Source organism: Megalobrama amblycephala, linkage group LG17 (genome assembly GCF_018812025.1).
Source record: "Megalobrama amblycephala isolate DHTTF-2021 linkage group LG17, ASM1881202v1, whole genome shotgun sequence".
Classification (NCBI taxonomy): domain Eukaryota; kingdom Metazoa; phylum Chordata; class Actinopteri; order Cypriniformes; family Xenocyprididae; genus Megalobrama; species Megalobrama amblycephala.
The window spans coordinates 35,819,904-35,846,692 of record NC_063060.1 but is presented as its reverse complement, the minus strand read 5'-3'; the positions used below and the strand labels follow the sequence as shown (position 1 = coordinate 35,846,692).

At 36.8% G+C, this 26,789-nt stretch overlaps 1 protein-coding gene across 3 annotated transcripts; it reads right to left on the bottom strand.

Annotated features, from left to right (window-relative positions):
• Nucleotides 1-3,018: 3,018 nt before the first annotated feature.
• Nucleotides 3,019-26,487, bottom strand: ankhb (ANKH inorganic pyrophosphate transport regulator b). 3 transcript variants are annotated; one of them, XM_048163914.1, is made up of 14 exons: nucleotides 26,339-26,487; nucleotides 26,008-26,205; nucleotides 25,679-25,910; nucleotides 21,381-21,597; nucleotides 19,381-19,499; nucleotides 17,521-17,604; nucleotides 17,044-17,214; nucleotides 16,722-16,856; nucleotides 14,339-14,431; nucleotides 13,109-13,204; nucleotides 10,614-10,743; nucleotides 8,616-8,739; nucleotides 8,390-8,489; nucleotides 3,019-4,417 (listed from the first exon to the last, which is right to left on the bottom strand). In XM_048163914.1, the coding sequence occupies exons 3-14, from the start codon at nucleotides 25,772-25,774 to the stop codon at nucleotides 4,277-4,279; spliced, it is 1,506 nt and encodes a 501-aa protein (XP_048019871.1). In that variant the 5' UTR covers nucleotides 25,775-25,910; nucleotides 26,008-26,205; nucleotides 26,339-26,487; the 3' UTR covers nucleotides 3,019-4,276. The 3 variants fall into 3 exon arrangements, with proteins under 3 accessions (XP_048019871.1, XP_048019869.1, XP_048019872.1); XM_048163912.1 differs by having other exon boundaries at nucleotides 25,679-26,205; XM_048163915.1 differs by lacking the exon at nucleotides 26,008-26,205 and having other exon boundaries at nucleotides 26,339-26,482.
• Between the last annotated feature and the right edge of the window lie 302 nt (nucleotides 26,488-26,789).

Genomic DNA, 26,789 nt, shown 5'->3' with positions numbered 1-26,789 from the left:
ACAAAAATTAAACACTTTCTTGTCAGCTGTGGTCCATTCATGTTCATTCACTTGGACATTCTGCTAAATAAATCTTTTTTGTTCCACGGAAGAATGAAAGTCATACAGTTTTTAGGAAAAACATTACTGGGAGAAGCGAGGCTACTCTATGTGTGGACTTGATACTTCTCAAGACATACTCAACATGGCATAGTGACATGAGATATATGGCTGAGCACAGATTCATCAGGCCGACCCTCTCACTCAGGGGGTTCTTCTGAGAGCCGGGTCTACTTTACTACCAGATATTCAGCTCGACCCGGCTTTCCTTAATTTGCAGAATGCCAAAGGCCCATGTTTAGTCATGAGAGAGGGCCCGGGGTGTGACAGAGTGCTGAGGGCAGCGGGAAGGGGAGGGCTTTCACATTGGGGTTACTATTAAAGGTTTTGTCTCAGAGCCAAGTGTGCACAAGGGAAAGCCTGACCCCATGGGAATCACTGTACCGCGCTGGAACAACTGGAAACACCAAGCCAAAAATGAAAATTCTGCCATCATTTATTTACTCACCCTCATGTCGTTCCAAAACTGTATGACTTGCTTTCTTCTGTGAAACACAAAATTTCAAAATATATTTTGAAGAAGTGACCACATAATGAAAGTTAAAAAGATCTGATGTTGTTTTTGGAACCCAATGAACCCAAAAGCAGCAAACGCATTCTTAAAAATATCTTCTTTTGTGTTTTGCAAAAGAAAGCAAGTCATACGGTTTTGGAATGACATAAATGATCTAAACATCATGAAATTACTTGCTACTATTATATTAGTAGTTCAAAAAATGACAGGAAAATAGGCCTACTATTGTTTAATGTTAACAGTGGTGATGTTTGTTCATAATACATTAAATATAATGTTAAATTAACTTGAAAATATATTGAGTGCTGTAAAATAATTTTTCATTGTTAGTTCATGATAAAGCATTAATTAGTGCTAATGAATTTAAAGGTTCACTTTAAAATGAAAATTACCAAGATTTTCTCACCCTCAAGCCATCCTAGGTGTATATGACTTTCTTCTTTCTGATAAACACAATCGGAGAAATATTATATAATATATATAAATATCCTGAATGGCAGTGAATGGAAGCAACGAGTTTGAAGCTCCTGAAAGTGCATCCATCCATCATGAACGTACTTCACACGGGTCCGGGGGGTTAATAAAGTCCTTCTGAAGCAAAGCGATGCGTTTGTGTAAGAAAAATATCCATATTTAACAAGTTATAAAGTAAAATAGCTTCAGCCAGACCACCTTCCATATTCAACTTATGAAGAAAGTGTAAAACTCTCGCAGTTCAAAATGCTTATGATACGTACTACCATGCGGGGTTGGGGAGTAACGAAATGCATGTAACTTAGTTACATATTTAAAATACAAAGTGAGATTTTAAATGGGAGGTAATCAAATTACAGTTACATCTGAAAAGTATTATAGATTCCCAAAGTGATTACTTTGAATTTTAATCTCATTTAATTGAAACATTAATGTAAACTGTGACGGGCAATTAATGTGCCATTTGGTGATTCTCTGACTCTGCAAAAGCATCCTAACATTTCTGCTCACAAGTTTCATTTTTGCAGAATATGCAACATTTTAATAATTTTTTAACAAAATAAGAGGGGTCATAACAATTTCATGTTATTATTTAGCACTGTCCTGAATAAGCTGTTTCACATAACCGATTTTTACATACACTCCACAAGAAAAAATGACTAAATTTATAAAAATTGCCTCATTCAAAAATGTACATACCCTTGAATCTTAACTGTCCTGTCATTACTGATCCACGACTGTTTTCATAGTTGTTTGTGAGTCCCTTTTTGTAACTGAAAAAGGTAATTGCGACTTTTTATCTCACAATTCTGACTTTTTTTCCACGCAATTGTGAGATTTAAACTCACTATTACAAGTTATAGTGAGAATTGCATGATAAAAACTTGCAGTTCTGACTATTTTTGTCTGACTGTTTATATCTCACAATTCTGACTTTTCTTGCAATTATGACTTTTTTTTTCTGGAAAATTGCAAGTGTGTATCTCAATTCTGACTTTTCTTGCCATTCTGATTTTTTTTTTTCTCAAAATTGAGTTTTTATCTCACAACTCTGACTTTTCTCGCAATTCTGACATTTTTCCAATTTTTAAAAAAAAAAAAGTTTATAGGCTATCTCAGAATTGACTTTTTTTCTCAAAATTTTTCTCAAAAGTTTATATCTCAGAATTCTGACTTTTCTCAATATTGCGAGTTTATATCTCACAACTCACAACTTTATAGCTCGCAATTGCAACTTTATATAACACAATTTTGAGAAAAAAAGTCAGAATTGTGAGATAAAAACTCGCAATTACCTTTTTTTGTGTTACATAATAGTATTCTTAAGTATTCTAAAGTATTTCAATTAAGTTACAAAACTTGGGTAATCTAACAAAATACGTTACAAATTACTTTTTAAAGCATGTATTTTGTAATCTGTGATAAATTACATTTTACATTTGCGTCCTATATGTCTTTGTATTCAATTTACGAAAAAAACATAACTGGCGTCAGTTACACGTTTTTCGTAAGTTGAATACGGAAGGCGGTCTGGCGGAAGCTAGATATTTTACTATACAACTTGTTAAAAAAAAAACAGGCGGGGTGTGATCATCTATTCTAGACATGGCTCTAAAATTACACTCTCCCAAAAAATGAATGTGTAGGTGGGTGTGCACTGTGGCATCTGCCTCAAGCCTGCACTCACCCTCCGTTTTCCAAGGTCTCTGTGTTCAGATGTCATGGCAGTGTCAACGTTTAACGGTAGGGGGCGTCATTTCACCATTATGAAATCAATGTATTCGATCTCATTTTTACTCAACAAATGAGGTGTCAGTTTGATCTAATTTAGTTTTTTTAAGTTTACTATTTTCCGTACGTGACATCTAGAGTATAATTTTCAATTTTCTGTGTAGCAGATTTCTTATCAGTTGCAGTAAAAGTGACAAATACTCTTTTCTTCATTTTAATAGAGGACAGAACATAAGAACCTCACCATAGACCACTTTAAACCACATTTTCAATGTTTAATAAGAGGACCAAATACTTTTTTTTTTTTTTGAAACTGTAATAAATGTTTCTAACATTACTTTGCATTGTCCAGGAAATCTCTAATACAAGCTAAGCCAGACTTCACTATAATCTAAATGAAACAAACTCAGGTTTAAGACATCCTTAACAGCTGTCTGTCACTGTCCAATGGAGAGACTTGAAAAACAGCACATGGGGGAGGGATCATTATTCAGACTTTATAGTACTTTAATATTTTCCATCACGAACATCCTGAGATACAAAATAAATGCCCAAAATAAATTAAGATAAAAACAAAAAATACTTCCAATAGACATAATTATGAAAACACAGTCCAATTCTTTCTTTTCCTACAATATACAGAGTTCACAACATCACCCATACAAAATGTATCATATTTTATACACCTACAACATATGGTATGTATATTTAAAAAAATAGGTCCTCTAGATGACCCATAACTCCAACCATTTGTCACTCTGAAACTGTTGTTTTCTAAGATGTCCATCAAATTCATTCTCAATTCCAATATAAATCTGTGATATATATATATTATTTATATCCTCTGTTGACATTTCTTGTAATGATAAAAGCCAAAAAAAAAAAGTGTGAGTTGGTCCTTGAAACTGTGCAGAAACACAGGTCACCACCCCTGGACCTCAAAAATCTTATCAAGTCTGTCCTTTCTGTGAAATATTAGAGGTAAAGAAGAAGAAGAAGAAGAAGAAGAAACAGGAAATACATTCCAAGCGAATGATGTGACTGCATTTAGCATAGTCTTTCCTTTGAAATGTGTAGGACGGCAGCACATTAAAGATCAGCATACAGAAAAATAAAGAGTTAATGCACAACATTGCTTTGGTACAAATCAATATCTTCACTGTCCTGCATCAGAAAAAAAGAAATCTCCTGACAGCAGCTGGAAGACGCATGTACGCATTTGCGTGTGTACTGTAACAAAGATATGCTGCAGCGGACGCCTGTAGTCTTCACAACTGATATCTAAATCTCCCTCTGTGTGTTTATTTGAACTGTGCACATTAAAAAGTGAGCTGCGCTCTCGCTTCGGCAGGAGGGAAAAGGTGGCAGCAGGGGACAGTAAGCAATAAGAACACTGCCCGAGAAAGCAAGTTGGCCCTGATTCCCACAACGCATCCTGCTCAGCCTAGAATCCACAGCTCAGTCTTCTTCCAGCTCTTCCTCATCCTCCTCTCTTAACTCCACGATGTCGTCCATGCGGCCTCCGGCTCTGACCTCGTTCATGGGGGCAGAGTCCTCCCCGTCGATGGTCAGGTCTTCATCCGAGTCTTTCTTTTTCTTCTGTGTGGGCAGAAAGTATTTTTACCTCAACACACTGGGTTTCATTTATCAAACACCAGCAGAAGCTATTTATGTTTAAATCATTCATAAGCCATCCCTACATAATCTGTCATATTGAGCTGAATGTGACATTCATGTGAATAGTTTACAAAAGTTTTACAATGAAATATGTGATGTGGAGTTTGTAAATGGTAACACTTTACAATTAGGTCTCATTTGTTAACATTAGTTAAAGGTGCCCTAGAATTAAAATCTGAATTGACCTTGGCATAGTTAAATAACAAGAGTTCAGTACATGGAAATGACATATAGTGAGTGTCAAAGACCATTGTTTCCTTCTTATATAAATCTCATTTGTTTAAAAGACCTCAGAAGAACAGGCGAATCTCAACATAACACAGACTGTTACGTAACAGTTGGGATCATTAATATGTACGCCCCCAATATTTGCATATGCCAGCTCATGTTCAAGGCATAGACAAGGGCAGGACGTCTGGATGTGCACAGCTGAATCATCAGACTAGGTAAGCAAGCAAGGAAAATAGCGAAAAATGGCAGATGGAGCAATAATAACTGACATGATTCATGATATCATGATATTTTTAGTGATATTTGTAAATTGTCTTTCTAAATGTTTTGTTAGCATGTTGCTAATGTACTGTTAAATGTGGTTAAAGTTACCATCGTTTCTTACTGTATTCACGGAGACAAGAGCCGTCACTATTTCAAATTTAAACACTTGCAGTCTGTATAATGCATAAACACAACTTCATTCTTTATAAATCTCTCCAACAGTGTGTAACGTTAGCTTTAGCACTATCAAACTCATTCAGAATCAAATGTAAACATCCAAATAAATACCATACTTACGCGATTAGACATGTTGCATGACGAACACTTTGTAAAGATCCATTTTGAGGGTTATATTAGCTGTGTGAACTTTGTTTATGCTGTATAAGCCAAGCGCGAGCTCCGGGGGAGGGGAGCATGAGATTTAAAGGGGCCGCAGCCTGAATCGGCGCATATTTAATGATGCCCCAAAATAGGCAGTTAAAAAAATTAATAAAAAAAAATCTATGGGGTATTTTGAGCTGAAACTTCACAGACACATTCAGGGGACATCTTAGACTTATATTACATCTTTTAAAAAGACGTTCTATGGCACCTTTAATGCATTAACTAACATGAACTAACAATTAGCAATATATTTTTACAGCATTTATTAAAGTCCCCCATTGGTGAAAATCAAGTTTTTAATGTTGTTTATATGTGTATGTGGTGTTTTTAATACGCTTTAAGACAAACCATGTGCAAATTCATAAGTCAACACCATTGCGGAGGATTTTCTCTTTAAAAATTGATAACGTAGTCAAGAAAAATCATATTAAAAACCATTATGTGTCTGACGTAAAAAGCGATACCATTGTGCAGCGTTTAAAAACGTAAGTTGACCGAGTGGATCTCTGAGCTCGTGCGAGTGAGTGGAGGCGGGGCTAATTAGCATATTCATAGATCCATGTATACTAAATAAAGTAAGAATGTAGAGTTACATTCAAGCTATTTTAAGGCATTAAAACATTTAAATATGTCATTTTGGTGATCAAAGATGAGTTTTAAAGGATCAAATTATTGACTACAGGGGGACTTAACCTTTGTTAATGTTACTTGAAAACATTTATGTTAGTTCACAGCGCATTGAGTAATGTTAACAGATACAACTTTTGATCTTAAAAATGTATTAGTAAATGTTGAGATTAACATAGCTAAGATTAATAAAAGCTGTAGAAGTATCTTTCATTATTATTTCATGTTAATTAATGAAACCTTATTGTAAAGTGTAAAATTACAATATAATTTACAAAACAATATCGGAGCATGTTGTCACACTATATGGGGTATGTTGAGAAATAGAGATGGGAAACCATACAGTGTTTTTAATGAGTTTTTTTTTTTTTCATGAAATAATTAAAATTTAAAGTGTAACGTACAACGTAACGTAACGGTCTTTTAATCTTTTAACGGATCTGTTAATGTTTTTGAAAGAAGTCTCTTATGATCACCAAGGCTGCATTTATATGATACAGTAAAACAGTAATATTGTGAAATACTAATACAATTTAAAATAACTGTTTTCTATTTTAATATATTTTAAAATGTAATTTATTCCTGTGATGGCGAAGCTGAATTTTCAGCAGCCATTACTACAAGTCATGTGACACGTGATCCTTAAAGGGTTAGTTCACCCAAAAATGAAATTTCTGTCCCTCATGTCGTCCCAAACCTGTAAGACCTTTGTTCATCTTCAGAACACAAATTAAGTTGTTATTTTGTTTTGTTTTTTGGTGCACAATAAGTATTTTTGTCGCTTCATAACATTAAGGTTGAACCACTGTAGTCACATGAACTGTTTTAAATATGTCTTTAGTAGCTTTCTGAGTATCTGAAAGTGTTAATTGTCTTGCTGTCAATGCAGGCCTCACTGAGCCATTGGATTTCATCAAAAATAGCTTAATTTGTGTTCTGAAGATGAACAAAGGTCTTACGGGTGTTGAACGACATAAAGGTGAGTAATTAATGACAGAATTTTCATTTTTGGCCGAACTAACCCTTTAAGAAATTATTCTTATGCTGATTTTCTGCTCAAGAAATGCTTCTTATTATCAGTGTTGAAAACAGCTATGCTGCTTGATATTTTTGTGGAAACTCTGATACATGTTTCAGGATTCTTTGATGAATAAAAGTTCAAAATAGCATATATTTGAAACTGAATACTTTTGCAACGTTAAAGGGATAGTTCACCCAAAAATGAAAATTTGATGTTCATCTGCTTACCCCCAGGGCATCCAAGATGTAGGTGACTTTGTTTCTTCAGTAGAACACAAATGATGATTTTAACTCCAACCGTTGCGGTCTGTCAGTCAAATAATGTGAGTCAATGGGAACTTCTACTATAAGAGTAAATAAAACTTGCTTAGACAAATCCAAATTAAACCCTGCGGCTCGTGACGACACATTGATGTCCTAAGACACGAAACGATCGGTTTGTGTGAGAAACCGATGATATCTAAAAAATGATATAAATACTGTTTATTTATATCATTTTTTACCTCTAATACACCACTATGTCCAACTGCGTTCAGCACTCGCTTAGTGAGGTCTGATCGAGCTCTGACAGCGGCAGTGATGTCTGGCTCTCATTGAAGTATAAGCGCGAGACATCACTGCCGTTGTCAGAGCGCGATCAGACCTCACTAAGCGAGTGCTGAGCGCAGTTGGACATAGTGGTGTATTAGAGGTAAAAAAATGATATAAATACTGTTTGGTTTCTCACACAAACCGATCGTTTCGTGTCTTAGGACATCAATGTGTCGTCACGATCCGCAGAGTTTAATTTGGATTCGTCTGTGCATGTTTTATTTACTCTTATAGATGAAGTTCCTATTGACTCACATTATTTGACTGACAGACCGCAACGGTTGGAGTTAAAATCATCATTTGTGTTCTACTAAAGAAACAAAGCCACCTACATTTTGGATGCCCTGGGGGTAAGCAGATAAACATCACATTTTCATTTTTGAGTGAACTCTCCCTTTAAGCACACATACATATAGGAAACTGAAGGAAGTTATTTCAATAACTAAAAGGTCTTGAGTCAATAGTCTAGTTACATAAATGTGTTTTCTCTAGTAGTATGTTAGTTTCAAATTACAAGAAGGATTATTCAGTCTTCCAAATTAAACTTTTTGCTACCGCTGTTACCTGGGGGTAAGCAGATAAACATCAAATTTTCATTTTTGGGTGAACTATCCCTTTAAAATACACAATACAGTATTGGAAAGAACATGTCTGAAGATTCATGGACATTGAGTTACCAGAGGAACTGAATTCTTATTGCTCTTTTACTGTATTCACTAATCAAATAGAAAGCAATTTTATCATCAGAAAAACCTACAGGCTTCAGTGTTATTGTACCTGTTTTCGGTAGACGTAGCATGCTGCGATTGCAACCATAGTAGACTCCCCAAGGAAACCAGCCAGTAGAGATCCAACACCAAGTGTGGCCCCGTGTACCCTGCACAATTTGAGGATAAAAATCTTTCTAATACAGGCCAACACATTTTAATATACAATTTGCAAGTCTGACGCACTAAAGTACAACAATTAGTGATCTGTATGTTCACAAGCACAACACACTTACCCCATGTAAGGCAGCACTATGAGACTGGTAATGAGGACAATGATGCGGAGGACAGAGCTGGGTGCCAGAACAAAGGTTTTCTTCAGGGTCATGAGCCAACCGGTCAAGTGAGCCCGAATCGTCACTATAAAAACAACAGAGAATTCAGTTCATGGAAATTCAGTCTCAAGCAATCATGTTTTACATGCCACTTATTGCACGGCTATCACTACTATAAAATTCAGTGGTACTTTGAGCTCTCGTTGTGATTCTTTCTCTCAGTTTCTGTAAGCCTGGGGCATTGTAACTGAAGCATGACCTTTGTCTTTTCAAATGGACATTTTCAAAGAGCAACTGGTCCCCCTAAGACTATCTGTCCATTTGATGATATACTGCACATCAGACCTTTGATCATGCTTTTTTGTTTGTCATGAGAAGGCCCCCGGAGAATATATATACAATATACACTGCCGTTCAAACGTTTGGGGTCACTACGATTTTTTCCCCCCAAGAAATTAATACTTTTATTCAGCAATGACGCATTAATTTGATCAAAAGTGACAGTAAAGACATTTATAATGTTACAGAAGTTTCCCATTTCAAAGATCAAATAATCCTGAAAAATGTATTATGGTTTTTACAAAGAAATATGAAGCAGCACAACTGTTTTTCAACATTGATAATAATAAGAAATGTTTCTTGAGCATCAAATCAGCATATTAGAATGATTTCTGAAGGATCAAGACTGAATTAAAATATATTAAAACAGTTGTTTTAAAGGTGCCCTAGAACCAGTTTTAATAAGATGAAATATAAATCTAAGGTGTCCCCTGAACGTGTCTGTGAAGTTTCAGCTCAAAATACCCCATAGATTTTTTTTTATTAATTTTTTGAACTGCCTATTTTGAGCCATAATTAGAAATGCACCGATTCAGTGCGCGGCCCCCTTTAAATCTCGCCCCCGCCCCCGAGCTCTCGACTGCCTTAAACAGCATAAACAAAGTTCACATGGCTAATATAGCCCTCAAAATGGATCTTTACAAAGTGTTCGTCATTCATGCTGCATGCATGCGTCGATTCCTGTGAGTATAGTATTTATTTGGATGTTTACATTTGATTCTGAATGAGTTTGATAGTGCTCCGTGGCTAAAGCTAACATTACACACTGTTAGAGAGATTTATAAAGAATGAAGTTGTGTTTATGAATTATACAGACTGCAAGTGTTTAAAATGAAAATAGCGACGGCTCTCTTGTCTCCGTGAATACAGTAAGAAACGATGGTAAATTTAACCACATTTAACAGTACATTAGCAACATGCTAACGAAACATTTAGAAAGACAATTTACAAATATCACTAAAAATATCATGGTATCATTGATCATGTCAGTTATTATCGCTCCATCTGACATTTTTCGCTATTGTTCTTGCTTGCTTACCGAGTCTGATGATTCAGCTGTGCACATCCAGACGTTTTGCCCTTGTGTAATGCCTTGAACATGGGCTGGCATATGCAAATATTGGGGTCGTACATATTAATGATCCCGACTGTTACGTAACAGTCGGTGTTATGTTGAGAGGACTATTAAACAAATGAAATTTACACAAGGAGGAGGAAACAATGGAGTTTGAGACTCACTGTCATTTCCATGTACTGAACTCTTGTTATTCAACTATGCCAAGGTAAATTCAATTTTTCATTCTATGGCACCTTTAAATTGTAATAATATTACTGTTTTTTCTTTATTTTTGATTAAATTAATGCAACTTTGGTGAACATAAGAGACTTCTTTCATTAAAAAGTACCGACCCAACTTTTGAACAGTAGTGTATGTCCTGTTTTACATGATTGTTTATTAAATATTTTGGCTATTTTGCAATTTTGATTATGCTTTTAGCTACCAATAGTAATCGTAATGGTTAAAATCATACGTTGTATTGTATGGTAAAAATCTCTACACAGATGTTTTCTCAAAATTGTTTAAAATGTTTGTGTCTTTATGGAATGAAAGGGCAATACCTGGAATGGGAAAGAAGGAGAAAATTCGTAATGGCGCGACACACATCTCAGCAAAGGCATGGTCTACTCCTATGATGTCCACCAGGATCTTCTCAGAAATGTGTGGGGCCCAGAACACCACAAAACAGAGCTGCACAGAGAAAGACACACTACCTGATTCAGACTATCTAGAAAATCTCACACATAACACAAGGAAGTAAATGAGATCTCAAGTCAAGTATCAATAAAATTAAATAAAATAATAAAATATTCACTCACAAACCAATCAAATAAACATCTAAAGTAACATATAAAGCCAAAAAACATGGTTATTCCTGGTTATTTCTGTGAAATGGCACTCTGATGGTACTGGTTATCTAGTGGAATGTAATATTATGTTAATTTTAGAGCCAGCACACATCTGGAAGCAAGTATATTATACTTACCCTGTTAAAACAGCTATCAAAACACTATCATTTACACTCATAACTGTTTATATCAATCTGGGTGGAGAAAAGCCTTTAAAATGTGGATAACAGAACAGGAATGGGAGGAGTGTGCCCAGATATGTATGGTCAGACATGTTGGCACAAGTAGCTGAAAGAAAATCTCAACACTTGCTACAACTCCTTACCATCAATAACACAAGCCAACCATCAATGATATTTAATTTACAAAAGTCTCAAGGGAAAATTTCTAAACAAAATGTTGATATAAAATATAGATGCCTTTGAGTGATTAATTAAAATGTAAAGAAACCATAGCGGTGCATTCATGCAACATTTTAGTGAAGAGGCCATCTGGGCAAAACAATATAGCGCTTACATAAGAGATTAAACAGAAACCTTGCTGTACTAATGACAGAGAAGTGAAATTATGGAATAAAAATGATCACTGTAGTGTAATACCAAGCAGGCTTTTATCTAGGCCAGGGAGGGAAGATGTGACCCCGTTACAGAAGCAGACAGCATCAATTAATCATTTAGCCTGACTCTAAAAGCACTCACCAGACCTTATGCACTTCTTACGGCTTTACAACTGTGTGTTTAGTAGCAGAATAAGAAGTCTATGGATTTTTGTCTCTTGCATTTTAAATTCAGGGGACAACTGAAGAATAAAAATTCAAATGTAAGGATATATAATGTTTACTGATTAAGCTATGTGGGTTTAAATATTATACACGTATAGACAAAAGGCAGCAAAGTAAAAAACACACCAATTAAATGTGCTGTATCCAGATTTACCTACTGATTAGATATGCCCCCACTTCAAAAATCCCACCCCCAAACACATCAAACATGCCCACTTCCCTACAGTATAGAAGGCTAAAAAGAATATGTGACATGAGTAGTGTGTCCGAATTTATAGTATTCACAAAACAGTAGGCGATAAGTATGCGGAAGACAACACCTGGGCAGATTCTGAAGTGTGCATCTGATGAATCACATGAGGCCACTGGAGAGGATATGTGAATGCCAGTGGTTTTAAACCAAATGTGGTACCTTCTACACAGTATGCAATTTCAGACGCAGCAATGCGCACACACACAGAAGTGTGGTAAAACTGTGGTGACCTCTATAATCAAAAATGGAGCAGGAGAGAAATATCTCAATAAAATAAACAGGGCTTGACATTAACACATCAACTGTGGGTGGATTTCAGCAGTGGCGTGTAATGCAGTCACTCCTACTACTTTGGTGGGTTGAATTTTTATATAATATATACATTTTTCAATTGTAGTCTTTTCGATACTGAAATATCTGAAACGCTTCCAATACTCATTTTCTGCAGAATAGATACACGATACCAGCTGCGCTTTCTCGCTCTCTCATTTCTCCAACAGAGAGTTGACACACAAACCCACCTTCCACAATGTTACTAATTTCTGCAGATTTTGTGCTCACACTCAAAATGCAGGTCTTGGCGAGTATTCATGGAAACACAGTCAGTTATGTTTTAAGTGAACGTAAACAGCTAAAAAGAAAAAAAAAAAACACGTGTAACAGTATAATGGATCTGTGCGTCAGGTCTTAAAGTGACAGCAGCCTAATATACCTGCTGCCAAATTATGAGACAGTACTAAAAATATCTATGTGGCAGTTTTTCCCCATGGTACTGATGTCAAAATTGTGGCCAGTGAAAATGCTGAGTGGCTAGTAACTTTGGAAAACCACTAGGTTAGCCACAGTGGCTGGTGAGCAAAAAAGTTAATGTCAAGCCCTGAAAATAAACATGATATTTGAAATAGTAAACCTTCCATTGACTATTCATGGATGACAAACAAACTAGCTCTATATGCCATGTTTTCATTTTCCTGCTTTCCATATGTGGGTTGTTATGATTGACAGATAGAAAGCTCCTCCTGATTGGCTAAACAAAGAATATGACCGGACGCCACAGTCACAATAAACTCCCACAGCACCTTTAAACTCCATGAACTTCAGCAAACCGCAGTTTGAAACAAGCATTATTAAAGCCAGATGGAGACCAAAGATTGAGAATGTGGATGAACTTACTGTTATAGAAAGAGCCAAACAAACAAAAGTAAAGCGTCTGATGTGGGCTTTTGTCACAACTGTACCACCGTTGGCCAACTTGTTGCTTGGGTTATTCTAGAAAATGAGAAACGAACAAAGACAAACAGCAGATGTGAGGAAAGCAGTTCATTTCTTCTTGATAACGTACAATGTACAATGGTTTGAGCATTTAAAATGTACACTATCATTCAACATATTTCATTTTTATAAAGAAATTAATACTTTTATCAGCAAGGATGCATTTAATTGTAATAATATTTCACAGTATTATTGTTTTTACTGTATTTTTGATAAAATGGTAACACTTTACAATAAGGTCTCATTCGTTAGCATTAGTTAATGTATTGATTAACATGAACTAACAATGAGCAATACATTTGTTACTGTATTTATTTATCTTTTTGTTTGTTCATGTTAGTTCACAGTGCATTAACTAATGTTAACAAATACAACTTTTGATTTTAATAATGTATTAGTAAATGCTGAAATTAACATTAACTAAGATTAATAAATTCTGTAGAAGTATTACTTATTCTTAGTTCATGTTAACTAAAGTAGTTAACTAATGAAACCTTATTGTAAAGAGTTACGAAAAAATTAATGCAGCCTTAGTGAGCATAAGAGATCTTATTGAAAAACATAAAAAAATCCTCTAACTTTTAAACAGTAATGTAGATCAACTTTATCCATAAAAGTATTAACTACATTTGGCCAGCCACCTGCGGCCAGAGAACATCTCCCCATTTCCTGTGGACTTCCTAATTGTGGGTCCTGAGTCCTTTTTCTACGGGCAAACATCCATAAATAACACCACACCACTGTGCGCCTTTATAATTACAGTCTCTGGGACTCTTGCTGCAGGTCTGTCTCCATGAACCCACTCTGTTTACCCAAAAAATAATTGCTTTGTCATAAAGTAGAACAAGATAATAGACATACTGCAGTATTAGCACATGGAAAAGGTGGAAGATATAAACTAATTTTGTCATCCCTTAAGGGTATGAGACAAAGTTAGACGGTGTGGTATAAATAAAAAAGCACACTGACTCCTTTTCCTGATCATTCAGGCAGAATACTGGGAGGAGATGATGGAGAGGTGTCATTTTAACTTAAGTATATATGCGGAGGATGATCAGCATTAAGCATTCTGAGTACTGTATGATTAAGGATTAAAAAAATGTTAGTTTAAGGTAAAACAACAACACTTACCTTCTCAAATGCAGGGTAAACAGCTCTGAGTTCAGTGAGCCATCCATATGGCATATGACCCACTGGATATGTTGCTGTGAGAACTGCAACAGCCTGGAAAACAACAGAAAGACGATGGTAACATTAAATACCCACAATCTGTTTATAATGAATGTTTCTATAGCTGAGTGACGGAAAATATTTCTTGCATCTGGGCACCAAACAACTAAAGCAACAATAAGGCTTGTTATTTCATTACAGTTATTATATAAACCTAGCTTTACAATTGGGGGGAAAGAGGTAAAGTTGATTATTGCTGTTGTTGTAAATTATTGCTGCTTGTGAGTGTAAACTTGCTACTACCAATATATACGGTAATACGCTGCTGTGAGTATGTAGACATGCTGCTGCTGCACAAAATAGCATGGACCCATCAGCCTGCGCCATCTAGAGTTTCATGACAGAACAGACAGTAGCCAAGCAACATTTGTCATTTTCATTTAATTTTTATCTAATATTTATTTTAGCTTTCAATTACCAAAAACTATTTTTAATACAAACCCGATTCCAAAAAAGTTGGGACACTGTACAAATTGTGAATAAAAACAGAATGCAATGATGTGGAAGTTTCAAATGTCAATATTTTATTCAGAATACAACATAGATGACATATCAAATGTTTAAACTAAGAAAAGAAATCTTTTTAAGGGAAAAATAAGTTGATTTTAAATTTCATGGCATCAACACATCTCAAAAAAATTGGGACAAGGCTATGTTTACCACTGTGTGGCATCCCCTTTTCTTTTTATAACAGTCTGCAAACGTCTGGGGACTGAGGAGACAAGTTGCTCAAGTTTAGGAAAAGGAATGTTGTCCCATTCTTGTCTAATACAGGCTTCTAGTTGCTCAACTGTCTTAGGTCTTCTTTGTCACATCTTCCTCTTTATGATGCACCAAATGTTTTCTATGGGTGAAAGATCTGGACTGCAGGCTGGCCATTTCAGTACCCGGATCCTTCTTCTACGCAACCATGATGTTGTAATTGATGCGGTATGTGGTCTGGCATTGTCATGTTGGAAAATGCAAGGTCTTCCCTGAAAGAGACGACGTCTGGATGGGAGCATATGTTGTTCTAGAACTTGGATATACCTTTCAGCATTGATGGTGCCTTTCCAGATGTGTAAGCTGCCCATGCCACACGCACTCATGCAACCCCATACCATCAGAGATGCAGGCTTCTGAACTGAGGGCTGATAACAACTTGGGTTGTCCTTGTCCTCTTTAGTCCGGATGACATGGCGTCCCAGTTTTCCAAAAAGAACTTCAAATTTTGATTCGTCTGACCACAGAACAGTTTTCCACTTTGCCACAGTCCATTTTAAATGAGCCTTGGCCCAGAGAAAACGTCTGCGCTTCTGGATCATGTTTAGATATGGCTTCTTTTTTGACCTATAGAGTTTTAGCCGGCAACGGCGAATGGCACGGTGGATTGTGTTCACCGACAATGTTTTCTGGAAGTATTCCTGAGCCCATATTGTGATTTCCATTACAGTAGCATTCCTGTATGTGATGCAGTGCCGTCTAAAGGCCCGAAGATCACGGGCATCCAGTATGGTTTTCCGGCCTTGACCCTTACGCACAGAGATTGTTCCAGATTCTCTGAATCTTTGGATGATATTATGCCCTGTAGATGATAACAAAACTCTTTGCAATATTTCTCTGAGAAACTCCTTTCTGATATTGCTCCACTATTTTTCGCCGCAGCATTGGGGGAATTGGTGATCCTCTGCCCATCTTGACTTCTGAGAGACACTGCCACTCTGAGAGGCTCTTTTTATACCCAATCATGTTGCCAATTGACCTAATAAGTTGCAAATTGGTCCTCCAGCTGTTTCTTATATGTACATTTAACTTTTCCAGCCTCTTATTGCTACCTGTCCCAAATTTTTTGGAATGTGTAGCTCTCATGAAATCCAAAATGAGCCAATATTTGGCATGACATTTCAAAATGTCTCACTTTCAACATTTGATATGTTATCTATATTCTACTGTGAATAAAATATAGGTTTATGAGATTTTTAAATTATTGCATTCCTTTTTTATTCACAATTTGTACAGTGTCCCAACCTTTTTGGAATCGGGTTTGTAGTTTTAACAAGTCAAACTCTGTTTACATCTGACGTACTGCTTCAATTAAAATAAAGATAGATGGAAATATAGAAGAAATAAAAGAAAACGCTCATTGCTAGAAAATATGAAGAGCTGCTAGAGCCTTTCACTATGTGTTAGCTACATATTCACACATATGCTGTGTGCATATCTAAATGACTAAAAAAAATTATGATTATGACTACAATTTGATAAGTAAATACTGTAAAGGCATGTATGCTTTTGCCAGACTAACCTCTGTGGCAGCTGTGCTTCCTTTCAGATCCCGTGACACAAACAGGTTGACGATGGGTCTGCTAATCCGCTGCGTAGCCAGGATGAGAGCCAACGGCCACCAAAAGCTTAGCATCTTTTTAATAGTGGCATCACCCTATTACACAAAATGAGTGTCAGTATTTAGCACACATTTGAGGGGGCAAAGCAAGGAGAAAGAGTATAGAAAACCAATAAACTGACCAATGTAGCGGTGATACTAAACTGAACAGGTTAATAGCGACTGATTTACAGAGTAAAATGCCAGCTGGTTGAATTGATGTAAAGAGAGTCACTGGACGTACCCCAACCTCAGGCCCACTGGAGTCAGGGATGCTGTCATGAATCTTCCTGTAGTACCCCAAACCAACGATTGTGAAGCGTACCAAGGCTCCCATATACAGAGACAGGATTGGGATCAACAAGGGCTCCACACACTCCAGTTGACTGTGGAGCAAAATAGCAACAAACACAACCTGGAGAGAGAGAGGGGCACAACCGTGTAACCTGATTACAATGACAGTGATAAATATAGACATCCTCATGGCACATACAGACTATTATTAATTCAAACCCAAAAACATGATTAATAAAAACAAATTACATCACAGCCATGACAAGCTCGGACATTATAGATAACCCATTATATAACCTTTAATTATCATTTACAGTATACACAACCATTTGCATTCACAAAACATTGAAAACATAAACACTAACATAACAATACAGATGTCTGAAATCAAACAGTGAAATGCTGATTCAATGAATCTGACACTTACCTGTGCAATGACATCAGAAATAGAGGCACATCCCACCAGGAAACTGTGCTTGTGCTTCAGAAGGATACCAGCATGAGTCCATGCCTGAAACCACAGACAAGAGCTAACATCCACTGTCACTAATCCAATCCACCTTTTTCCTGATGAGCCTACTGTGTTTTAAATTATAGGAGGCACTTCTGGTTGTCGGATTTCCACTCAAAAAGACTGAAACTAATCATTTCAAATAATAAGGTTGCGCTACAAATAATCCTGATCCGTCAGTTCGACTGAATGAGCTGCAAAATTTCCTTCATGTTCTATTTTCGGGCGTCAGCTTCACATTTTAATGTGACATGGTATAACAAGAATATCTGTGGCAAGAGCTCTTTTCAGTCATTGACTTCTTTTCCTCCTGATTATTTTCTTCTTTTCTTTGTATTCCTCTGTATGAACAGTATTAAAAAAGACAACATATATACGGCACATTTGTGGTCTGTTATCCCAATTTAAATTATGATATATCCCACAAACACTGTTTGAATACTGTTTCCATGAAGGGTGTACATGGTCTGCAACAATGCTTAGGTAGGTGCTACGTATCAAAGTAACATTGACATGGATGACAGGACCCAAGGCTTCCCAGCAGAACATTGGCCAAAGCATCACACTGCCTTCGCCGGCTTGCCTTCTTCCCATAGTGCATCCTGGTGCCATGTGTTCCCCAGGTAAGTGACTCACACACACCCGGCCATCCATGTGATGTAAAAGAAAGCATGATTTATCAGACCAGGCCACCTTCTTCCATTGCTCCGTGGTCCAGTTCTGATGCTCACGTGCCCACTGTTGGCGCTTTCAGCGGTGGACAGGGGTCAGTATGGGCACCCTGACTGGTCTGCTGCTATGTAGCCCCATACGCAACAAACTGTGATGCGATGTGTATTCTGACACCTTTCTATCAGAACCAGCATTAACTTCTTGAGCAATTTGAGCTACAGTAGCTCTTCTGTTGGATCGGACCACACAGGCCAGCCTTTGCTCCCAACATGCATCAATGAGCCTTGGCCGCCCATGATTCTGTCGCCGGTTCACCACTGTTCCTTCCTTAGACCACTTTTGATAGATACTGACCACTGCAGACTGGGAACACCCCACAAGAGCTGCAGTTTTAGAGATGCTCTGACCCAGTCGCCTAACCATCACAATTTGGCCCTTGTCAAACTCGCTCAAATCCTTACACTTGCCCATTTTTCCTGCTTCTAACATCATCTTTGAGGACAAAATGTTCACTTGCTGCCTAATATATCCCACTAACAGGTGCCGTGATGAAGAGATAATCAGTGTTATTCACTTCACCTGTCAGTGGTCTTAATGTTACGCCTGCTCGGTGTAAAAATATATTACTATCAGTGTCACATGATCCATCAGAAATCACTGTAATATGCTGATTTGGTGCTCAAGAAACATTTCTTATTATTAGCAATGTTCTAAATAGTTTTGTTGCTAAACATTTCTGTGTATTTCCATTTCCTCACAAAAAATACTTTGAGATCAAACAAAAACTGGTGAAGCCCCTGCAGTACCACATTTCATCCCCTAGGGGTCAGGGGCCCCTGTTAATTGGGTACACTCTCTAGAGACTTAACACTTTAAACAAAACATTGCTGCAGTTTAACCTCCATTGAGAGGCACAGGATGTTCTGCGTGGGCTGTAATTCATCCAAAGGAGCTTGAATAGGCGCTGATGCCTGGCTGTACCACACACACGATTACACACACATACTCTCTGCCCATCTGTGTCAGGCAGGCGAGCCAGATCTGACAGTCAGAGCAAGAACATATCATACGACAGAATATCTTTAAGGCTGGGATGTCACTCACCATGGCGTCAAGTAAAGGAAAAGCAGCCAGATAGAGAAACGCCTTCCGGGTCTTACTCCCCACAGACTCATCCACATGATGCAGTTTGTTAATGATGTAATAGCCCAGATCTGTGTAGGCTAAACAAGAAAAAGTGAGAACAAGATTCATTTGTATTTTTATCATCAATGATGTACACAAATGACATGCAAGGACACAGAAGTTCTTATGTAAGCAATACAGTACGAGAGGCTGTGCTGTATCATGAATAAAAGGTCATTATTAGGCACGGCGCGAAACGGAGTGCCTGCAACCCCTTCACGATACAGCACTAGTCTCGAGTCCCTTATTGCTTTTATATAATGGTTACCACATAATACAAATATTAAATCCAAAAATATGTATCGATTCAACTTTCATGAAGTAAACCTTCACTAAAAGCCTTCCTTCCGCCGGAAAAAATAGTCCCTGACCGTGAACAGCAACAGAAGTTACATTATCACACCATTAGATGGCAGCAAAGACTGTCTTTATGAGTGTGTCAGTCAGTAACGAAGACTTTTACATTGAAAAGACTGAATTGTTGTGAACACGGAACAAGACGCAACTGACAAATGCTTTGTCTAGCGCTGTCAGTCACGGGAAAACCCCTTAACTGTTAAAAGGACAAGATAATACATCGGACGTTTAAACAGATTAATTATTATGAACATAAGACTGACCTGAAGGAAAATGCTAAATCTAAATGCAGGTAATAAACTCACTTACTCGATCTCTTTCTCACAATACTCTTCTACATAATACAGTAAGCTTTCAATATCAATTGAAAACAAAGTTTACATTGCTAAGAGTATATTATATTATATTATATTATATTATATTATGGCTAGGCTTCAGCATCCCTGTGACCCATAGTATATGGATAATATAATATAATATAACAATATAATATTTTAAAAACTAACATGCAAAGACATAGAAGTTCTCATGTCTCACATTTCTCTCATGTCTTTTCCCTTTTTCTCAGTAGTGTGTGCAGTGACGCGTTTCACAGATGGATGACGCAGCTCTACTAAACTCACCGACTGTCCAAATGGACATAATTTGTCTCAGAATGATGGAGAGAGACCATGTTATGTTAACAGACAGTAAGTTCTTCATTTAAAAGCACATCATTAAGTGTGGCGGACAGGTGTTGGCTTAGTGGTTAAAAATTCATGCCCTCTTCCAAGAGGGTGGTGGTTTGTATCCTATATCCCTCGAGGTTACCGTGGTAACATTCTTTCTTCATGAGCTCATTGCAGTAACTGCCATATGGGCACTGCGGAGCGGCTGAAAATGGCTCAGATTTTTTGCTTTGTATGTAAATGACTATTTGTGTAAATGCAAATGTACTTGGGGTGGAGAAACGGATGCATTCAAGGTGCATATCCTTTATTCTTCTAATAAAATGTTTGAATTTCACTGTACATATAGACTGTTTTAAAATGATTGGACCGTTTTAACCACAACCCACAAACTTAAGTATTTGGAAAATATGGGTGGCAGAACTTATTTCCTGCTGAGTAGGAGTGCAGTATTTTGCACAATTTGTTTAACGACAATATAATCATAGAGGGTGAACGAAGATCCAAAAATAAATGGCAATCTACCCCTGTGAGTTTAGATAGGTTGTTTGAGAGAGGCCTCTCCATTCACAAAGAGTACACAGAACAGGCATGTAGTAACCTGGCAAAAAAGCCTTTCCGTAAACACAGCGGATGAACCGTGCTTGGAATGTAATGTTCCTTTGTGCATCGACTTTTCCAGAGAATAGTTACATCTGCCTTCTATGAGTATAGTCTGCGTGATTAAGACCAACTGAGGTCCTTCTCCAGTCATAACACTGCTCAATAAGTCTACCATCATGACACATTTGTTTAGAAAAGTGCAAAACAAAACGGTGTTCCCTGTACATTTAGTACAAACTAGTCATGCAAGACCAAAGGTGGAGTGAAGAAATGATAGACTGGCAGACTGACCAATTAGAGAGTGGAAAATGATAGCCACGGTTCCTGCAGCCACCATACAGAGGACCGCCTTGGTTCTGTCCCGTTTGCTGTTGACAAACACCAGCCCTACGTTCTTGAAATCACTCATAGGACCTGTGAAGAACTTCATGAGGGAGTAGGCCAGACCATAGCTGGCTAACATTTCCACTGCATCCTCTTTGACTGCCGCTATTCCCCTGTTTAAAGCCTGTAGAGGAAGAGAGAGATGATACAAATTTAGCAGAAACACCACTGATAGAGTAATTAAAAGAATCCAAATGCATCTAGATTTAGTCACATTAACTAATTTTTGATGTTGAGAGATAAATTGCACATAATTTTACTCATTCCCGCAGATTTTGTGCTCACACCTAGGGCTGGGCGATATATCGCATGAGATTGTGGCATTTAATAGACAGAGCCGTAGATCACTGACAAGCTACGCAATATCGCGTTCATTATCACAGATGAATCGTCTTCGATAATGAACGCGATATTGCGTAGCTTGTCAGTGATCTACAGCTCTGTCTATTAAATGCCACTCCATTTGAAAGCAGGTGATGGCGATTTAACGGTAATCAGGGAACCGGCTTTACTGACAAAATGCGCGTGACAATCGCATGCGATATATCGCCCAGCCCTACTCACACCCAAAGTTCGCACACATAAAGCCACCTTTCAGTACTAAATTTAGGGGTTTTTTTGCTGCTCATTGCACTTAAACAGTCAAATACACACAAAATGACGTCAAAATGCAGGTCTTGGCGAGTATTCATGTAAACACAGTCAGTTATGTTTTAAGTGAACGTAAACAGTTGAGAAAGAAAACGCACGTGTAACAGTATAATGGATCCGTGCGTCAGGTCTTAAAGTGACAGCAGCCTAATATACCTGCTGCCAAATTATGAGATAATATTAAAAATATCTATATGCCAGTTTTTCCCCATGGTACTGATGTCAAAATTGTGGCCAGAGTGGCTAGTAACTTTGGAAAATCACTAACCAAAGTGGCTGTTGAGCAAAAAAGTTAATGTCAAGCCCTGGTAATAGGACAAACTATCACTCCTCATGAGATTCTTTAACACAAAGAGGGTTTTATACCCAATATATACAGTACTACACTAGTATCAACTGACTAAAAGCCTTTCATGCCATGTACCCCAGAAAAAAATGTTTGCTAAGTTAAGGATAAGTTTGTGTTTAACAGAACCAATGACCCAGAGTTTCTCTCTGTTAAAGCTGCATATGTGTGAAAATACAAACTTCACAGTATCACAAACTGCACCATGTGTTGCTACATATCACAGTATAAAAGTCAGTAGGATGCCCAAACACTATCAAGTAACATTTCTAAGCAGAAACAGGAAGAATAGTTATTCAGGGACTTTTCTTGAGATAAAAACCTAAAACCTATGATCAGAATCAATAATGTAATCTCGCACCTCTAGAAGAAAAGTGGAGATAGAGGAACTCCAAAGCGTCTCAATGATGACCGATTGTATTGTGACAATAAAGCAGTAAAAATTGTTCACATGCCAGAATATATCATCCTCAAACACATGAGAAGGTGATTTGGAAATGTGTCAGATGTCAAACTTGTTTGAAAATGCTGAGATGTACAAAAGTTCTACTTGCTATTCAAGTTGTAGGTGTTACTGCACTATTAAATAACCACTGCTGTCCTGTCCTTGACTCTAACCTGGTGACATCATTCTGTAATATTTGCTGTTTAAAGAGAACATGTGGTATCATTTGGATGATACAACTGTAGAAAATCAGTCACAGAATTCATAAGCAGCAGCTAGACCTGTACAATAACTAGAGATAAAGTCAAAAGGTCAAGTGAATGTACATTTTTTTTCTCCTTATCTTCTGCCTTCTTCTGACTCTCTTTGTCTGCCACTTACTCTCCAACGCCTTAGAACAGTGTGCAGAGAGATAATGATTGTCTGTTACTGTGGGCAGACAGGCTCTTAGGGTTCCTGCTCACATTTCGTCTTTCTGCTATTAGTGATTCTGAAAATGAATTTGTATCAATTCAATTTTCACAAAATCAAATGAAATTTTCAGTGTAGTGACATTCTGATTCAAAATGTTCTCGTTTTATCTTCTTCACTTCACCAAAAAAGCTCATTTGTCATCATGACAACTGAGGGATTGCATTTCCTACACTTCCTCAGCACTACATTTCCTCAACAACTGTCAACTGAAACAGTTGAATCTTTTTGTTTTATTAAAGATCAACCAATATTACATTTTATGGCCAATAACAATACAGATAAGTTTCTAATAACCAATATTTAAAAACAGTCTATTTCTGCTTTTTGATACAACAATAAAAATAATTATGAATATTTTAACCATTATTATTATTATTATGTAATTGTTAAGCTACTGAATAACATGACATTTATTCTCCAGTGAGAAATGTGTAGCTTAACAATTACATAATTTTTAAACTTTGAATAACAGCCATTTATTTTCCAGTGAGAAGTGTAAAAAAAAAATCCAAACAATTACGAAATAATGCTATTAAATTATTAATAAACCCAATATCAAAGAATCAAAAGTTGAATATCGTAAAAGATATTGGTCAAATCGATTATCGGTATGCCAAAAAGTGTTATGCCCTCAAACATTCAATAAAAAAGTGCTTATATTTGACTATAATACGATTTTTTTTTTTTTTTAAATAGCGCAAACAAGAATTTTTTTTTTAATATTTACAGTCAAACCAGAAATTATTCAGACATTTTTTATATTTTTGATATATTTTTACTAGTGGGTACAGGACACTATAGTTCATTTATGTAAGTGAGGATAGCAAAATAAATTAAACTGTGACATATTTTCCCAAAAAATTCTTCATACAGTGGACTACCAGTAAAACTGATAAAAATTTGGAACCAAAAATTATTCACTTTGACCTGACCATGTTTTGCTTAAGCGTTATCTGACATAATTAAGATTATTTTTTTCTGACACAGTTTAACTCTGAGATCTTGTCATATTTTATTACCATTTTTTTTTAATTATAGTGAATAAACTGTGTGTATATATATATATATATATATATATATATATATATATATATATACACACGTATATATATACAATTTAAAATAACTGTTTTCTATTTGAATATATTTCACAAAGTAATTTATTCCTGTGATGCAAAGCTGAATTTTCAGCATCGTTACTCCAGTCTTCAGTGTCACATGATCCTTCAGAAATCATTCTAATATGCTGATCTGCTGCTCAAGAAATATTTAATGTGTACAATTGTACAACATATTTGTGTACAATATTTTTTTTCAGGATTATTTGATGAATAGAAAGTTCAAAAGAACAGTGTTTATCTGAAATCTAATCTTTTGAAATATATTCAAATAGAAAACAGTTATTTTAAATTGTAATAATATTTCACAATATTACTGTTTTTTACTGTATTTTTAATTAAATAAATGTAGCCTTGGTGAGCAGACGAAACTTCTTTTAAAAACATTAAAAATCTTAGTGGTTCCAAACTTTTGGACTGTACTGTATATATATATATATATATATATATATATATATATATATACACATACATACACAGTTTATTCACTATATATATATATATATATATATATATATATATATATATATATATATATATATATATATATATATATATATATATATTAATGATAATAAGAATGACTTTCCATTATGCAGAAATGATTTATTAAAACCTCTGCATCAAAATGAGATGCGAATTACATGAATAAAATATTTAAGCCAAGAGTTTAAGGGTTTTTGTAGCCAACCTATTTAAACATGTAATGACTGTGATAAAACAAAAATACTGAAAGCCGCACAACATTCGTTAATGGTTGACAAAAACAAGGCCAGTTCACTCAGAGGTGAAAACAAAATCAGCCCATCCAAAAGTGCACATTCATCTCTGTCAGATTGCTTTTGCATTGTTCAGTGTGACACATGTTATTGGATGCGCTGTATGGCCAGCTGTTGACGAACACGTACAGCTGATCGGCTCATGTTGTTTTGGTGATGCTCTGTAAAGCAAGGGCCGCCGTTCGCCCGTTTCCTCACGCAATAGAAGCACATAATAGCCCTAACATATAAACTACGTTAACTACATACGCGAGCCACTGATAAACAGACCTGTTAAAGCAAAGTACGGATTTCTGAGGGATGCCATTGCTGCAGTGTCCAGCTCCAAAGGATGCACAACCAATCTTACGCCATGAAGCGCTGTGTTTAACGCACAATTCATTCACACTTGCCTGTTCGCCGAGGTCGATGGCTATGTTGGTTATGGCCAGCGGCACCAGGAATCGGATGAGAGGCCAATAGTGCGTGAGCGCCGGGAATTTCACCATGTTCGCCGTGAAGATAGCGGCAGCACTGCCAACATCAGCTGCTCGGATCTGGAAGGATGAGAGGCCGGTCACCGCCTGTCGAGTTGTGAGTGTTTTCTAGCAGAAATCCACCGAGATCAGGTCCATCCCTGCCCTCCTACACAACAACAGCATCATAAACAATGATCTGGTGCATGGGAAAATAGGAGGGTCACCAGAAATTTCTGCTGACGGCTTCTCCATTGTTCACCCACCAGTGGAGAGGAAAAAAAATACATATAATCGGCCGCGGCGATTAAGTGCGGCACAAGTACAAAGCCGTATACATGGAGTCGCCGCTATTCTGCTGTAGATGGCCACTCGGTTAACTGTACTTAAATCATCATCCTTCCTTAACAACACGTGGGAGACGGTCGGTGAATAAAGGCCACTCCTCTTCTAAACGTCACCTGCTGCGTGCAGAGAGACAGAAATACACTGCTGAACAACACACGACTGGCTAAAATTGAGTTAATTCTCTGATAACGGCTTGCCGGAGAGGTCTGAGCATTGGATGAAATGGCCGTCTTCGTCTTTATATCTTACCTGCATGTAGGACTACACGTTCATTTGACCTGAAATGTTTGCGCAATAAATAAATAAAAATTGAGACCCAAATTGAGATAGAACATTTTAGTGACGCGCAAGAATCCCAGTGGAAACCGAACATCTTATTTGTCGGCCAGCAGGTGGGGCTGCGGAGCAGGCAAGTCTTGTGAGACGCACTTCTGACTGTCAAACTGTAATTTAAAGGGACCGTTCACCCAAAAATGACAGTCATGCATATTTCTGCAATCTGTATGACCGACATCTCCTTTTGTGCACCGTGTGTTTACTCTTACTACTGTAGAGAGAGAGACATTACACTGACCTCCAAAAGTTTGGAAACACCCCTGGCAAAGTGTAGTTTTGGACGATATCAGCATAAATCCTTATCATTTTTTTGGTGCAAATACATTAAAGTAACTTGGCAATAATAATTTTCATTTAGATTACA